Source organism: Bos taurus, chromosome 4 (genome assembly GCF_002263795.3).
Source record: "Bos taurus isolate L1 Dominette 01449 registration number 42190680 breed Hereford chromosome 4, ARS-UCD2.0, whole genome shotgun sequence".
In the NCBI taxonomy this organism is placed as follows: Eukaryota; Metazoa; Chordata; class Mammalia; order Artiodactyla; family Bovidae; genus Bos; species Bos taurus.
In genome coordinates this window covers 116,760,875-116,777,332 of record NC_037331.1, presented here as the reverse complement: position 1 = coordinate 116,777,332, position 16,458 = coordinate 116,760,875, and the positions used below count along the sequence as shown (strand labels likewise).

The 16,458-nt window shown below is 51.7% G+C and overlaps 1 protein-coding gene across 5 annotated transcripts in view; it reads right to left on the bottom strand.

Annotated features, from left to right (window-relative positions):
• The window catches only part of DPP6 (dipeptidyl peptidase like 6), a 1,065,758-nt gene that overhangs the window by 122,286 nt on the left and 927,014 nt on the right, over positions 1-16,458 (bottom strand). For all 5 annotated transcript variants that reach the window (XM_024990441.2, XM_024990444.2, NM_174040.2 and 2 more), the window contains 1 exon segment: positions 333-453. In XM_024990441.2, the coding sequence (XP_024846209.1) occupies positions 333-453 (121 nt within the window).

Sequence of the window (16,458 nt, the reverse complement as noted above, 5' to 3'; positions counted from 1 at the left end):
TACCCTCTGACGTCTTCCCCAGGCAGAACCAGGTGCTCCGCCTCTCGGAAAGGGAGCAGGGGACCTTGGAGTCTAGACCCCGCCTGTTCCAGAGTCACCCCCAGCATGGCACAGGCTGGCGGGTGCCCAGCACACCTGGCCACCAAGTGAGAGACCGACACTGCAGGCCCCCGCGGGCCGCCTGCTGCTCCCCGGGGCTCCACACGCCCTCTGGAATTTAGCTGACGCTCCAGAAACCAGAGCTTAACTGACAGAGTGCACATCACCACCACGAACCGCCGTGAAGCAGTGGCAGCCGCGCCCACAGGAACGGCGCCCCGCCCCCCGCGTACCTTCGTACAGCCAGTCGCTGAGGCCGTTGTAAATCACGCCTTCCTTCCCAGTGGAGACCACGCGGATGGCCTGCTTCCCGACGTGCGCACAGTAGTAGATATTGTTTTCAAAGATAAATATCTAATTGGAAAGAGAAAAAAAGCACAGCATTAATCAAGGAAGCAGTTCCAAACAGGGTGTTCTTAAAACCTCACAGCCAGCCATTTGGTAGGCATTTTCCTGGTGCACTTATTGGACAGAACAAGGGTCTCAAGATCCCCTGGGGCTCACCTGCCTCCAACACCATCTACACTGAGGGTCAGTCAGAGCCTCAAACTACACGCAGTTCACCCAATGCTGTCATTTACCACCTCGACAACTGATCTGAAACCCGTGGGGGTGTTAACATCAAGTTGCCTTGACTGTGTTAGCAATTGTATTTTCCCTAGAAGTTATGAAGGCGGCGGAGTGGGGGGGGGGGTGGGCTGGGAAACTGGAAACCTGAGACTTATTCACTCAACATTTACTAAAAACTACTTAGTGGACTTCCCTGGTAGCTCAATCGGTAAAGAATCTGCCTGCAGTGCAGGAGACCCGGGTTCAGTCCCTGGGTTGGGAAGATCCCCTGGAGAAGGAAATGGCAACCCACTCCAGTATTCTTGCCTGGAGAACCCCATGGATGGAGGAGCCTGGTGGGCTGCAGTCCATGGGGTCGCAAAGAGTCGGACACGACTGAGTGACCAACACTTCGTGGGAGAAGTGGGCAGCAGAGGATGACACGGTTAGCTGGCATCATGGACTCAATGGGCATGAATCTGAGCATTAAGTTCATATCTCCCACTAACTCTGGGGGATAGTGAAGGACAGGGAAGCCTGATGTGCTGCAGTCCACGGGGCTGCAAAGAGTCGGACATGACTGAGTGACTGAACACCACCACCACTTGGTGGGCACCTGCTCTGTGCCAATCCTGAGACAGCGCGTTGATGGACGAGGTGGGATGTATCGTGCACTTTCATCCTACTTACAGTCTGGTAAAGAAGACAGACTTTAACAGGAGAATGCTCTGATGGGGACAAGTGGAGACGTGGGGACATGTGACGGTACCGCTACCTTAGGACAAAGGACAGGCCTGAGAAAGTGACTGAAAAGTATGTTTTTTAATTGTGGTAAAACATGCTTGACATGAAACCTGCCACCCTGGCTACTTTTCAGTGCATAGTCTGCTGGCATTAAACGCACTCACACTGTGCTGCAACTGTCCCCACCGCCATCTCCTGGACTCCTGGCATCCTGCAGAAATAAAGCCCCGCCCCCATAAAACACTAACTGCACTCCCTGCCCGCAGCATCCTCCGTTCTACTTTCTGCGTCTTAGGCACCTGACGACTCCAGGGACCTCATAGAATAGAAAAGTGCAGTGTGGGTGCTTCTGTGTCTGGCTCAACTCACAGAGCAGGACGTCCTCAAGGTTCACCTGGGTTGGAGCAAGGGTCAGCGCTCGAGAAAGTGGGTTTTAGGTTGCGATCTGGACAGGGAGCATGACAAGGAAAGGGGGCGGAGAAATGAGATGACAAGGGGCAAACAGCTTGCGAGAAACCAGAGGCAGGGCTTGGGGGCTGGGGGCACTGGGCACACGCTCCCAGTGACCAGAATCCTGCCAGGCACAGGACGCCAGGGGCAGCGGGAAGCCTTGGCTGAGGCTTGAGGAGGGAGCGCCAGGGTTGGGGTGAGTCTTCTGCAGGTGAGCCCTGGGCCGTGAAGATGGATGCAGGGAGGACAGGCAAGCGTCAGCCTGTCACCGCAGGAGTAAGGATGGAGGCCAACTGGCAGGGACAGTGGGGAGGATGCCCTGAGTGTGGCCAGTGCAGTCGTGGAGGAGGCAGAGAGGGCCTTCGGCTGCTGGCTAGGCGACCCGTGTGCAGCACTGGGGTGCCCTGGGGGATGTTACAGCTCTGACCTTGGGTCAACCCCAAATTCTCTGGGGCTGGGGAGGAGGGTGGTCTAGGTCAGCAGCTCTCAAACTCGGCTGCATATTAGAATGATCTGAGAAGCTCTGAAAACCCTACTGCCAGGTCCAGGAGCCCAGCCCAAGGATCGGAATCTAGGGGTGGGACCCTGACATCTGTATTTTAAAGAAACACTCCAGGTGATTCCAGTTCAGTCGCTCAGTTGTGTCCGACTCTTTGCAACCCCATGGACTGCAGCACGCCAGGCCTCCCTGTCCATCACCATCTCCCCAAGTTCACCCAAACTCATGTCCATTGAGTCGGTGATGCCATCCAGCCATTTCATCCTCTGTTGTCCCCTTCTCCTCCTGCCCCCAATCCCTCCCAGCATCAGGGTCTTTTCCAATGAGTCATCTCTTCGCATGAGATGGCCAAAGTATTGGAGTTTCAGCTTTAGCATCAGTCCTTCCAATGAACACCCAGGACTGATCTCTTTTAGAATGGACTGGTTGGATCGCCTTGCAGTCCAAGGGACTCTCAAGAGTCTTCTCCAACACCACAGTTCAAAAGCATCAATTCTTCAGTGCTCAGCTTTCTTCACAATCCAACTCTCACATCCATCCATGACTACTGGAAAAACCATAGCCTTGACTAGACGGACCTTTGTTGGCAAAATAATGTCTCTGCTTTTGAATATGCTGTCTAGGTTGGTCATGTGCAGCCAAATCTACGAAATAGCAGCCCAGGGTAAAAATCCAGCGTCTCCCGGGGCTCTTAAAGTATGCATGAGCCTGTTCACAAGGCCCTGGTCAGTTCTGCATGTTTTCTGTGTCTAAATGCTCTGCCTTCCACCCCCAGGGGGAAGCAAATCTCCAGCGTCTATAGAAGCGGAGCTACGTGGACCAAGAACAGGACTCAATCTTTTTTTTTTTTTAAGTAATTCTAAAAAATATATTGTAGTGTCATTGACGAGGCCAGTGAGAGGGTGTTTTGCAAGCACAGAAAACAGCACAAATATTGACATTTTAAACAGAATTATGCCGAAAGGGCAGTTCCCACAGACGGTTCTCACGGAAGGATGGAGCTGAAAACTCGTCAAGTATCAGCTTCCTGCTCAGGCCTCCTGCCTCTTAAACATTCACTTCAACCAGAAATGAGCTGGAAAACTTCCAGACAGAAGTACACATCCTCGTTTAATTTCTGCAGCTGTTCTTACGAGTTTGCCGAAGGGTAAAGATGTATTATGAAATTTTAACTTCTTTTTATGAGTTCTAAGCCTAACAATGCATTTTTGAATCAAGTCAGACCATAGCCAATTAATATTCTGAATAAGTAAAATTTGCTATGATAGATATTAAATCCATTTTCACGCTGGCTGCATTTTTAATGGAAGGAAAACAAAAGGGAACAAGTTGTAGGGAACAACACATTTTGCTTTGAAGATGTTCACGTTTACAATGGGAGTCTGGGTTCTACAGAGCTTCAGTCCCTTCCAGGCCCCACAAGGGTGTCTGCACCCCGTGCTCCGGGAGCACCACAGACCTGCTGCGGGACTGGGCCAGAGCTGGACTCCCAGAGGTCCCTTTATCTGTCACTGGAGATAAAGGCATGGGCTTCCTGGGTGGCTCAGTGGTAAGGAATCCATGTGCCAAAGCAGGAGACACGGGTTCAATCCCTGGGTCGGGATGATGCCCTGGAAGAGGACATGGGAACCCACTCCAGTCTTCTTGCCTGGGAAATTCCATGCACGGAGGAGCCTGGCAGGCTACTGTCCATGGGGTTGCAGAAGAGTTGGGTATGACTGAAGCAACGAAACAATAATGAGATAAACGCAGAGCCCAGTCTTAGGGTGGGCGTGAGGCTGAGTGAGCTGACAACGTCAAAGCACTGAGGACAGTGCCCAGCAGTCAGGGCTCAGTAACACACCCGCTAGTCTTTCTGTGGTTACTCTCATCACGACAAAGTTTTATTCTGCCTGGAGGCGTTAGGAGAGGATTCCTGGGGGAAGTGACCAGGAAGAATACCCACGTGTTCCCAGGGTGGTTACAAGAAAGCCCAGAGACACATGGAGCCCAAAGGGGAGCTTGTCATCTAGGACGCTGGGGATGGGACAGTCACCACAGTGGCACAGTTTAGCCGTTGGTTCTGGAAAATCGAGGCCCAAAGGCAGCTATACTGCCCGGCTCAGGGCTTGGCTGAAAGGCAGCAGCACAGCTCCAGTGGATGATAAAACAGAAGGGACGCTGGACTTGAAACAGAAACCTGAATTCGAGCTGAGACTGTTAGACATCCAGTTCTGAGTCCATTGCTTAACCTTGGCCTTGTAACTTAATTTCATGTAACTTAATCTACAAAACACGAGGTTGACTGGATGATCCCTAAGATTTCCTCCATATTTAAGCCCGTTGAGTCCAAAGGTGTCTGACATCTGGAGAAGACGTTCAGCAAATTAATTAGTGATCCCACTACCACACTCGTAATTGAAAGGAGACTATCCTGAAGGGGAAAGTCAACATTCACAGTGAACCCAACACGTTACTATTCAGGGGGAAACAGATTCTCTGGATTCCAGCTAAAACCCCCAAATATCATTCATCCCGGGGTTCAAAATTGACATGGCACAGCAACTGCCCCTCTCGAGAACACATTCCTGGAGTGGTCACGATCCACTGATCGCTTTCCCCCTTGTTTCTTGCTTCTTCTCTTGAGTTCCCCTGCTTCCTGACCAAGCACAGTTTTACTTACATTTCCACAATAAGGGAGGATGAAAGATCCTGTTACACAGGACATTAGTTTACTTTATAGGGAGAGATGGAACGGTTCGTGTGGTCACGGAGCGCCCACTGGTTCAGCAGTGATGATACGCTGTATTCCTACGGCAAACGGGATCGTCCCTGTTGTGTTCACTCTGTTCCCACTGGAAACTCTACACAGTTGACCCACGCCACTGGAACACTGCACACGGATGAAACACGTCACCAGAACATGGAAATTCTGCTTCTAGACCTTGAAACCTGGCCAACGCATCCTTCAGCAGACTGTGCAGGAGAAGCAAATGGCTGATGGAGAGGCCGGCTGACCTGGGGAGGCTGGCGCCCATCAGGTTCCTGTGTCCACCTGGCCTTAGCTTCTGTGTGTATTACAGACATCACTTCTGGTCCCCTGAAGGGCTTCGTCCACGGGCCACAGAGCAGCAAGTCAGAAGCACCAACTGTGACTAAGGGACTGGACACCCCTCCTGTGTTCGGAGCTGCGTGGCCTCTGCACAGAACTCGACCTTCTGGTTAACTTTCTGCTTACTGCCTGAACACTGGTCAGGGTGGGTGCGGGCTGGAAGGGGAGCGCTCTACTGCTGACACGCCACCATTGGCCGAGCAGAACGGTGCCCACCGGGAGAAACTGTCGCCGTGGCCTCTCCGAGTGTGCGGCTCCAGTCACCAGGCGCGTCCTTCTGGGCACCTGGGGGCTCGGGAGGGGAATAAGGAGGGATTCCACACCCACCCACGGGGGTCCTGGGTCCTGTGCTGTCACCTGGCAGTGGGGACGTGGAGGAGAACCCCCAGGGCTGCGAGGGGTCCCGTGGGGGGCTACACCCAGGAGCAGCTGCTGACAAACGGCCCCTGTCCACACCCTGCTGAGCTGAGCTGGTGCCAGGCTGGTGCCAGGCGTGTGAGTCGACCTTTCTGCTTGGCAGATACAAGAGTCCCTGTGGGTGTTTCCGAGCAGCCATCAGGCTCCTGGAACACCCCATGTTGCCTGAGTTCAGGTCAGGAGACAGCGCTGACTGGGTCTCCACTGGAGTGAAGTTGTTATGCAGCAGTGACAGGAAGGATGTTCGCCAACACCCACGGGTGGGTGAACACAACGCCGCTGGGATTATCTTTTTGAAAAGCAAACTGGCTGGTGGGAGATCACACATCAGTTTGGCCGACCATGAGGTGGAAACCGGGACATGCCGCTGACCTCTGCCTGTGCACCCTCAGCATTGCTATGGCGTACAGGGGAAAAGTTAAAGCTCACGACCCTGCAACTCAACAGATACATGGCACATGACTGTTTTTGATAAAATAGACTGTCTGGTATTTTATTCCCTTCTAGATGAGAGAGAACGTGAGAGGGTCGGTGGGTGGGGTATAAAATTTAGTTTTAATAAAGCTAAAGTTATGTAACATACGGTTTTGCACAATGTTTGAGAATCTATATCAGAAGTGCTTTTCCATATCATTAAGCATGCTCTGAGATGTGCCTTTTAGGAGATACACCGTAGCTTATTTCATTATGTCTCTGCTGTTTGACATCTATTCTGGTTTTTATCACAGTGAAAATGCTCTCGTGTGCGTCTTAGGACTTGGCGGGGTCTCTGCCGTTTTCCAAGGAGAAATTCCCATGAGTAGAAACCATGCCTCCTGCTCCTTGTGCAATAAAAAAAAAAAAATGGGTGGAGGAGACGAACAGGTGGGCCAGAGAACCGCATGAAGTACTGACCATACAGAAGTGTTCATACCAAGAACAAAAGGAAATCTGATAACAATGCAAATATCTTGTTTATCAGATTTTCAGACTGAACAGCAACACCCAAAGTTGCTCGGGAGGCCCTGTGCTCTCCTGGTGGGGGCAGAGGCTGGCTGCACCCACAGTCAGAAAACCATGTCGAGAGGGACTTTTCTTAGGTAGATTATGTGAGAAAGATGCTGGACAGAACGTATAGCCTTCTCAAACCGTGCCTACAGAACCTGACGCCAGTGGGAAGCTGTGGCCTCTGATCTAAAGGGGAACAACAGACGCATATGTGTGTAGACGCTTGCTGTCTCCTAGGTCAACATGCCAAGGTGCTGAGACTCGCTCTCCGATTACTCAAGCTCATTTCGGGAACTGACAATTCTTTGCTTACTCTGCTTTGCTCTCCGAGCCCCTGCTTTGGCCATTCTACTGCTCGGCTGGGCAAGGAAGTGACCGTCTGTTCCTCGAGTTGGTGTCTGAGTCTGGAAATGCACTGATGGTGGGGGTGGCGGCGGCAATGCTGTTGAATCAGTGAGGGTTTTCCAGACTCTTAGTGGCTCCTGTCCAATTCGGGAGCATCACCATCAACCCCACAGACTCGCGTGTGAGCACCTCCCAAGAGCCGGGCAGGGCGCTGGGTGCTGGCTCTGCAAGCTCTCATCTGACCGGTGCTGGAGCCACAACTATGCTGTGTGAACAGCTCACGTCCCCAGTCCACCCACTGCCCCAGATCCAGCACACTTGGCTCTCAGGTTGGTTCCTGCCCAGGCGGCGGTGGGACCTGGCAAAATTCACACAACTGTTCTGCCTTTGGACTTTTGCACCTGTGAAATACAGATAATCATACCTGCCGCGTCTGCCTCGTGGTGCTATCAGGAGGATAAAAAGGGAGACAGTTGTGCTGCAGGAATGCTGCAGAAAAACTTGAGGGTTTTAAAGCACATTTAAAGGAAATGCACTATTAGCATAATAACTATCATCAGCCCATCCAGTCCTTGCTGCTAGGATACCGACAAATAACGGAGTCTTTTCAGCTTCTCATGTCGGCACTGCCCATCCCAGCCTTTCCTCCAGAAATCAGCGCAACACAGCGCATCACATTTCGCCGCAGCAAAATAACATGGATTTAACGCCAAAGAGCAGAGTTCAGTACCAAGAAAGAGAAAGTCTTGCACATTATCTAAAACCATCCTTCTTACTACAAAGTACTCACATTGCTCATCCTTTCAAATGTCAGCCACAATCTAGGAGAAGCATCTGAAACATCACCATACAGACCCTCCCCTCAGTGCAAACGGTGGAGGAAAAGCATGCTTTTCAGAGTCGGGCTCTCAGGAACTCTCCCACTGCTGAACTCGCACTCTAATCTGCAGAGCTCAGAGGTGCTGTTTTTCCAAAGCTGAGGGAAAAGCCTCAAGATGAAATTATGCTCCGTTGCAGCTGATGGCTGTGCCCAGTCCCCTGGGACATGGGAGCTGAGCGAATTCACAGCGACCACGGGGACAAGGCTCAGGGCGGGGGCGGGGGAACCTGCCTAGCCCCCTCTCCTCCCCGTGGGCCTCCGAGTCGTGGGCCTGCCCGTGGACAGCCTGGTCAGCCTCCCCAAACACCAGGCTGGGGAGTGCCAGGAGGAAGTGTGTGAAGGCACTTCCTGCGCCAGGGTCAGGGCACCTGGGCACAGGGTCGCGCAGGGCTTCCGAGCCGGGACGTGGAGGGCTGGCAGCAGCTCGTCAACCCCGAAGGTGCCAAGCCCACTGGGATCCGCCTCTGCAGGCTTCCTACCCTCTACTGCCTGTGGCCCGCAGCTCAGCCCCTGCCAGAGAGCTGGTGCTATCCATGGCTGCACCTGGACAGGGCCACCCTGTCCCTGGGGCACCCCCGTTCCTGGCTCATGGGGGTGGGAACTCTCGGTACCCCTGGGAAAGGCCCCCCGGAATCACTCGCTGTCTGGGGTCAGAGTCTTCCACTGAGCAAGTCGCCTTTCTTTAGAGGATTTGGGCGGGAGGGACCTTCATAGCCACATGGGGGCCTCTCTCAGGGGCTTCGGGGCCGCTGGCAGCTCCTGGAGGGGCCCCCACCCTCCCTGGGGGCACCACCTCCTGGGCCGAGCTGCGTGCCCCTCAGCGGCGCTGTGGTCACTGTCAGGAGTGCGGCTGCCCCGCAGCCACGGCTCATCCTTCCAACAGAAGGAGGGCTTCCCGGGTCACCAGACTTGGGAGAGTATTTGCCTCTTCGTATTGAGAGGGTAACAGGCAGGGAGGCCGGGGGTCTCCAAACAGAGGAAATAGCCTGCAAGTGTCAGCCATTTTTATCTCTCTTAAGTGGCAGGAGGAAACAAACTAGCAATATTTTTTCCTTCTCTACACAAATTTAAAAGGAGGTTTCTCTTAAAACACTGTGTTGCCATAATGACACTTGGTTTCACCTGAAGTTAACCATTCTCAAACCTAGAGGTAACCAAGGCCTTTTTCTTACGGGAATGTTTGTCTTAAGCTATGCTCATGTGCTATGCGTTTACCCCGACTCTGTCTTCAAGTCGGTTCCGCCTCTTGGCTCAGAACCTATTTGACAAACCAGTATGTTAGACTCAGATATTGTTCTTCTAATCTATGTAAATGAAACTATTTGTATGGTGGTCTGCCCTTCTTCAAGATTCAAGTTAATCATTTTATGGCCCAGGATGAACCATTTGGTGCCAAGATTATCCCAAAATGTATCTTATGGGTGAGGGGCCTGGTGCCATTCTGAGTTTTAAGACATTCCTTTCTTTCATTAACAGACTGCTAGTGACTATATAACATCCAGCTGAAGACTAGCAGGGGGGTACTCTTTCTGCCCCCTTCTGATGCCTATGTCAGAAGCTTTTTCTATCTCCTTTATACTTTAATAAAACTTTATCACACAAAAGCTCTGAGCGATCAAGCCTCATCTCTGGCCCCGGATTGAATTCTTCTCCTCTGGGGGCCAAGAATCCCGGTGTCTTACTGTGATTCAACAACAACCTTTCAGTATAGAGGAAGAGCAGTATTTGTCAGTCCTTTGTGGTGGGGACATATATAAAGATGCGCACTTAACTTTTTCAAATCTAATATGCACAAATTATTCACATTTCAGTCTCACCAAAATTCAAACGTATTAAAATTGATGGTGTGTCAACGCTAAAATTGTAGCATATTATGCTTTCTTGGAGGTAAGTGAAAAAGTGTTGATTTTACAGTACACATTCATTTATATTTGATGAATTTGGGGGAGCAGCATTTGATATGTCATTCTACGCACTGTTCAAAGTGCTTTATATATATTAACTTTTTTGAGGGAATTATTTTGGTGGTAACCCCTCTCCTTCCTGGGTAGGGAAGATCCCCTGGAGAAGGGATAGGCCACCCACTCCAGTATTCTTGGGCTTCCCTTGTGGCTCAGCTGGTAAAGAATCCGCCTGCAATGTGGGAGACCTGGGTTTGATCCCAGGGTTGGATAGATCCCCTGGAGAAGGGAAAGGTACCCACTACAGTATTCTGGCCTGGAGAATTCCATGGACTGTATAGTCCAGGGGGTCCCAAAGAGTCAGACATGAATGAACGACTTTCACTTCACACCTCTCCTTCCAGCATTTTTTAAAATTTATTTTTAATCAGAGGGAATACTTGCTTTTGTCTTACTCCAGGATGCTCTGGCTGAGCACTTGGCAGAGATTTCCATGCTCCGCTGGCCCAGGTTGAAGCCGTCCCTCCCCCATGATCTGCGGCTCTGGCCTGCCCGTGAGCACAACCTTCTGCCCTGGACACCAGCTCAGACATGCGGTGCGTGCCTGTGTGCCCTGAGAGCCTTCCCTCCCACCCCTCCCTGGCCTCGGCGACACTCGGTGTGGGTTCGGTCCAGGTCATCCCTCAGCGTCTCCCTGACAGAGTTATGAAGTTAATGGTTTCCTGCCACTGGGTTCTGGCGCTGGAAGGCCCAGGGATTACTGATCTACCTGGTCCCATAGAATATGTCTTTTCACGGTGAGAGAGAGTGAAACAAACACCCAGAGGGAAGTGGAGCTAAAGAGAAGCGAAGGCAAAGGGAATGCAGAAAGGGAAGGTACGGGGAAGCACGCACGCTCCGAGGATTTACTCTGGCACCTGGTACAGCTGTGCCTGGTGCCCAACCTGTGTCTGCCCGTCCTTCGCAAGTAAGAGTATCTTCTTTGTTTATTCCATTTTAAGTGTGAATTCTGTCCCTTGTAACTGAAAAACCCCAGTGAATGTACACTCTTCTGCCACCAGTTACCGTGTTTCTGTGGTCTGCCTGCTCCCTCTGAGCTCTCTCCTGTGCCAGGTGTTACGAATAATGATGAGGTCTTTGCCCCCCAAATAGCTCCAGGTTCAGGCACATCCTCATCTACGCTTAAAAAGAGATGCACAAAATTACGGCGGATAATGAACACTACTTCCTATGCCGCACCCAGTGATCAGCGCTTTGGTTTCTGGAGGAGATCTCGTCCTTACATTTTCCAAGTGATAGCTCCAAGAGAGTAATTTTTTCTGGCTCACTGAAGGAGACGGCTGATGCAATCCAGAGATCCACAGACCTCTCAGAGGCTGGCAGGCATAGAGATGAGGATAAATCAACAGAAGCAAAGATGAGAGGGCGGGTGGTCCGGGGTGGATAGACCAGTGATGTGGTCTTCAGAGGTCACTCCGGACACTCCCCACACAGCCTGCCCCAGGCTGGAGTCCAGACTGGGTCACACCCACCCGGTAAGTGATGAAGTGCGTGCTGCTCTCAAATTCCCAAAACGCCCGCCGAAAAAAACAGCAACTCCCACAACCAAGGCACGTGGGAAACTCAAGGGGAACCAGACTGGGTGGCACCGGACTGTGCCCAGGGAAAGGCCGGACTCCAAGGCGACCAGGGCACCAGACTCAGCCTCTGGTTAGCAGCACTGGGGCCCCTCTGCTGGTGGGAGGCAGGAGGAAAGAGGTTGGAAGCCCACCCCATGGGCAAACCTGCAGAGTCAGATAGGAAGAAGATGCTGGGAAGTGGGCCTGACTCAGTGACTCTCAATGCAAGTGAATTCACCCAGCCCGGTGATCGCTTAGAGGATGAGACGACTGTGCTGAGAAGGAAGAAGGTCATGTGGGGAGGGGGAGGCCAACGCACACGGGTGGGGAGGTTTCTGAGGACAGGTGATGCTGGATGGCGGGGGCGAGGGTAAAGGGTCAAGGACGTATCGGAGCACCTGGGTAGGGGCGGGACCTGCTCCTACCCTCCGGGGGTGGGGGGTGGCCCCTGAGCACCTGTTCACCTGGAGAACCCGAGCGGGCCAAGGGGACGTGAAGATGTGGTCGGGCGCCCACCTGCCCCGAGGAAGTGGCCTCCCTCGTTCTGCTCGAGGGCAGCGTGTCTACAAGTCAATGCAGAATCATCCCCTTGAGGTTTCACTTCGAGAACTGAACTGTGCTTTGGAACTGACCTTTGAACAAGCCTGCATCAGCCCAAGCCATCCACACACAAACACCAGGACCCCCCAAAGTGTCATGCTTTCTCTTCCTGTCGGCCTCAAGAATGCTTGGCTCAGTCTGAGTCTCAGACTCTGACACCCTTTCTGGTCACTCTGCAGCACGTGGCGCTTTCCTTCAGAAAGACGACGCTGGCCCATTGCTCTCTGAGCGGTGTGTGGAGCGTTTATCAAAACTCCCGTTACTAAATTCATCTTATGCTGTCTCCCACACAATTATCATCTCCAAGAAGATGGAGACTCTGCGTGTGCTCGCTTTGATGCCCACATCAATGCCTGCAGAGACCTGATGCTAAGTATTTGCTGATTAATGATTCCAAAATACCCACTGCTACCAGCTGAGGGCTCCTTGTGTGCTTGGCACTGACAGACGTTCACCCACATTTGGTTTATTTCATACTTGCCAACAAAGGTCTGTACAGTCAAAGTTTTGGTTTTTCCAGTAGTCATGTATGGATGTTGGACCACAAAGAAGGCTGAGCGCTGAAGAATTGATGCTTTTGAACTGTGGTGCTGGACAAGACTCTTGAGAGTCCCGTGGACTGCAAGGAGATCCAACCAGTCAATCCTAAAGGAAATCAACCTTAAATATTCATTGGAAAGATTGATGCTGAAGCTGAAGCTCCAATAGTTTGACCACCTGATGCAAAGAACTGACTGAGAACTGGAAAAGACCTTGATGCTGGGAAAGATTGAAGGCAAAAGGAGAAGAGGGCAGCAGAGGATGAGATGGTTGGATGGCATCACCAACTCAATGAACACGAACCCTTTGGCAAGCTCCGGGAAATACTGAAGGACAGGGAAGGCTGGTGTGCTGCAGTCCATGGGGTCACAGAGCTGGACACGACTGAAAGACTGAACAACACAGAGCCCGCTCATGTCCTCATGTGGCCTCTTATTGTCCACTTGGCAAGGAAGATGTTATTCCAGTTTTTTAGAAATGAGATGCAGGCTTGGAGAGGCTAAGCTTTGACCCGAGGTCACAGTGCTATGACAGAATTAGAAACGGACTGCTTAACCCGCATGCCTGTGACTCTGGGGCCAGCGGTGCCAGCAGCCTGCAGAACCAGCTGGAACCGCGAATTCTCGGGCGCCTCCCCTGGCCAGCTGGGTGTTAGCGGGCTCTCCAGATGGTGACTGATATCAATGGAAAATCCTAAACGATTTCCAGCAGCTGTGCTGGTGAGGATGGCTGGACCCCTTCATGGGAGGGGTCTGAACGAAAACACAAAGCCTGAGAACTGAAAACTCTGTAAGCACTGGGAGAGGTGACAGGTGTACTGACTGGTGGAAAGCAGGCACTCTCTCAATCTTTTCATGCTGCAGTTAAATTCAAGCCTCATCGGCTGCCAAATGCAGGCTTCTGACTCTGAAGAAGTGAAAGGATTCTGCAGCACTTTCCCAAGGGGATAGAAAAGGCCACTTGTTTTTCTTGGTAAGTTTCCAGGCCTATTTCTGTACAGGCCAAACATGAGGCCGGCAATGCTGCCCCTGAAACGTCATTCAGACCTTGCTGGTGGGATCACCTGGGTGGGAGCAGGTGTGTGAGGTGTGCAGGGTCCGCTCTGAGGGGACGCCGAGGCCTCTAACACCACCCCAGACACGCCAGCTCACCCAGCTTGGACATGAACTCTCTGCTTCCCGGGGTGATGGGTCTTAGAACTTTATTCTTCTCCAAGGCAATGAGATAAACAGCCAGCCTTCTCTTCAGCCACTAGGGGCTCATTATCTGGTCTGTAGATTACTGGAGGTCTTTGCAGCTCTTCTTTTCTCTGGCTGTTCACCTCCTAGCCTGTAACTGCTCATCAGATCACGGGGGGTCAGGGTCCGGCTCAGAAGCCCACCATCCTGGGCACTGATTCCCAGAGGCGTTCTGCTGGGACCAGCTCAGGCTGCACTGTTAAGTGCTGGCTTCTGGACCCGTGGAGCTCTCATCAGTGACCTTTTCTATTATTTACACACCAAGGCAATAAAAGATAAACGGACCCGGAATCAGACCAGAAAATTCACAAGAAAGGTGCCATGGGTATTCATTTACAGAAAATAATCAATCAACTACTAAATACATACTAACTTATCAACTATGGTATATAAATACATACATGCTGATTTAAGTAGGTATGCAATTGAATTGTATTAGCAAAGATTTTTGAAAATTCATAGATTCAACAGTGTTTTTAATGATAAAGCCTGCTGCTTTATGCAGTAAATATATGACTGATTAAGCACACAGTAAACAATTTGTAAATATGTATCAAGAGCCTTAAAAAAGCATGTAATACTTCAGTTAGAAAAAACAATAGGCAAAAAAACCCCCACAAAACACTCATTTTTTTGAGTCAGTAATTCCTCATTAGGAACATTAGGCCTAAAGATATTCCACTGTATCAACTGTAATACTATGTGCTCTGCTGTGCTTAGTGCTCAGTTGCATCCAACTCTCTGCAACCTCATGGACTGTAGCCCGCCAGGCTCCTCTGTCCATGGGATTCTCCAGGCAGGAATACTGGAGTGGGTAGCCTATGCCTTCTCCATCAGATCTTCCCGACCCAGGGATTGAACCAGGGTCTCCTGCATTGCAGGTGGATTCTTTACGAGCTGAGCTCCCAGGGAAGCCCTCGTGTAATACTATATATATTGTAAATAGTCTAGATGTCCACAGGGAAATGATTTAATTTTTGTAAATGCATTCTATGAACTGTTATGTAACTATTGACAATTATGTTTAGGAAAAGTATTTAACTGTATAAAATGCTTACTGAATCATACTAGGCACAAGTTGAAATATATACAACAAATTATTATAGCTATTAAATAATAATTATTATTATAACTATATTATTATTAGAACTATAAGGTTTCTACTCTGGGAAACAAGAATAAGAGAACACTAAAATATTAATAGTAACTGTCTATGGATACTGGATCTGCTGGTCCTTCTATAAGACCTTTCCCCCTGCTTTCCACATTTTTTTACTTTCTATATCTTGTATTATTTTAACAGTAGGGAAATAATAAAAATTAATCAACTACCTAACATGGTCTGGGCACCAGTCCTGGGAAGTGGGGATGAAACACTGGACATGAAGCATCCCAACCTCCGCAGGGTGTCACGTGGTTGCTGCTCAGCCGCTCAGGCGTGTCCGACTGTGCGACCCCACAGACTGCAGCACACCAGGCTTCCCTGTCCATCACTGACTCCGGGAGCTTGCTCAAACTCATGTCCATCGAGTTGGTGATGCCATCTAACGGTCTCATCCTCTGCATCATACATGATAGGAAAGGGTCTGGAAACAAGCGTTCAGCACACGAAGTGGGTACCGGCAGATTTGGGGAGTAGCGGGGAGCCAGTGGGGCGTGGAATCCTAGCCTGGGGTCCAAGGACCCCAGAGAGGACCCCTGCTTACCTCAACCCTCCTGTGTCTTTCACGGCTGCCTGTCTGAAAAGAGCCCCTGTGTCCATGGACAACTCGCACCCTAGAGACGGAGGACGCAGTGAGCCCTCCAGCCCTGGGCTCTGCCTTCCAGGCCCAGAGTGAACCTGGTGCCTGGGTCACTGCTGCCCGAGAGACGTGGTGTCTTCCCACCCCCGTGGCAGGCTGGCTCATCCTGACTGTGGGCTCCGTCCCACAACGACCCAGGCTGAGGCTGGAGGGGCCAGACGGGGCGGTCCCGAGTCTGTGCTGGGCAGTCCGGCCTGCCCTTTGTGGTGGGTGCAGCTCTGGTGCAGACCCTGACCACCGGAGGCCACAGGCATCTCTGCAGGCGCCTGGCTGGGGGGAGGCCAGGCCAGGGCCGTGGGGGGCGGCAAGCTCCCGGGGGGCACGTGGAGGTGTTTGGAGCAGGGGGTGCGGGGGTAGTTACAGCTCTCGAGGGGGGCAGCCTGGATGCAGAGCTGCCTCGCCGCCCGCTGGGCACTCAGCCTCTGGTGACCCACCAGACGTCCCCAGACTAACTTTCTCGCCCATCAGATGACGTTGGGTGCCTGGGAGGGTCCTTGGCTCATGGTGGACAGCCGTGTTCACATCCCCTCTGGTTCCTGAATACTGGCTCGAAGCCGTCGGTGGGGCTGCTCATTCCAGCACCACGTGAGACCCGGCAACCACAGCAGGACTCGGGAACCTTCTGGAAGCCAGCACTATGTTCCCTGCCCTCCCCCATCAGGGCAGGGCTCTGCCGTCCTGATGGGGCCTGCAGGCC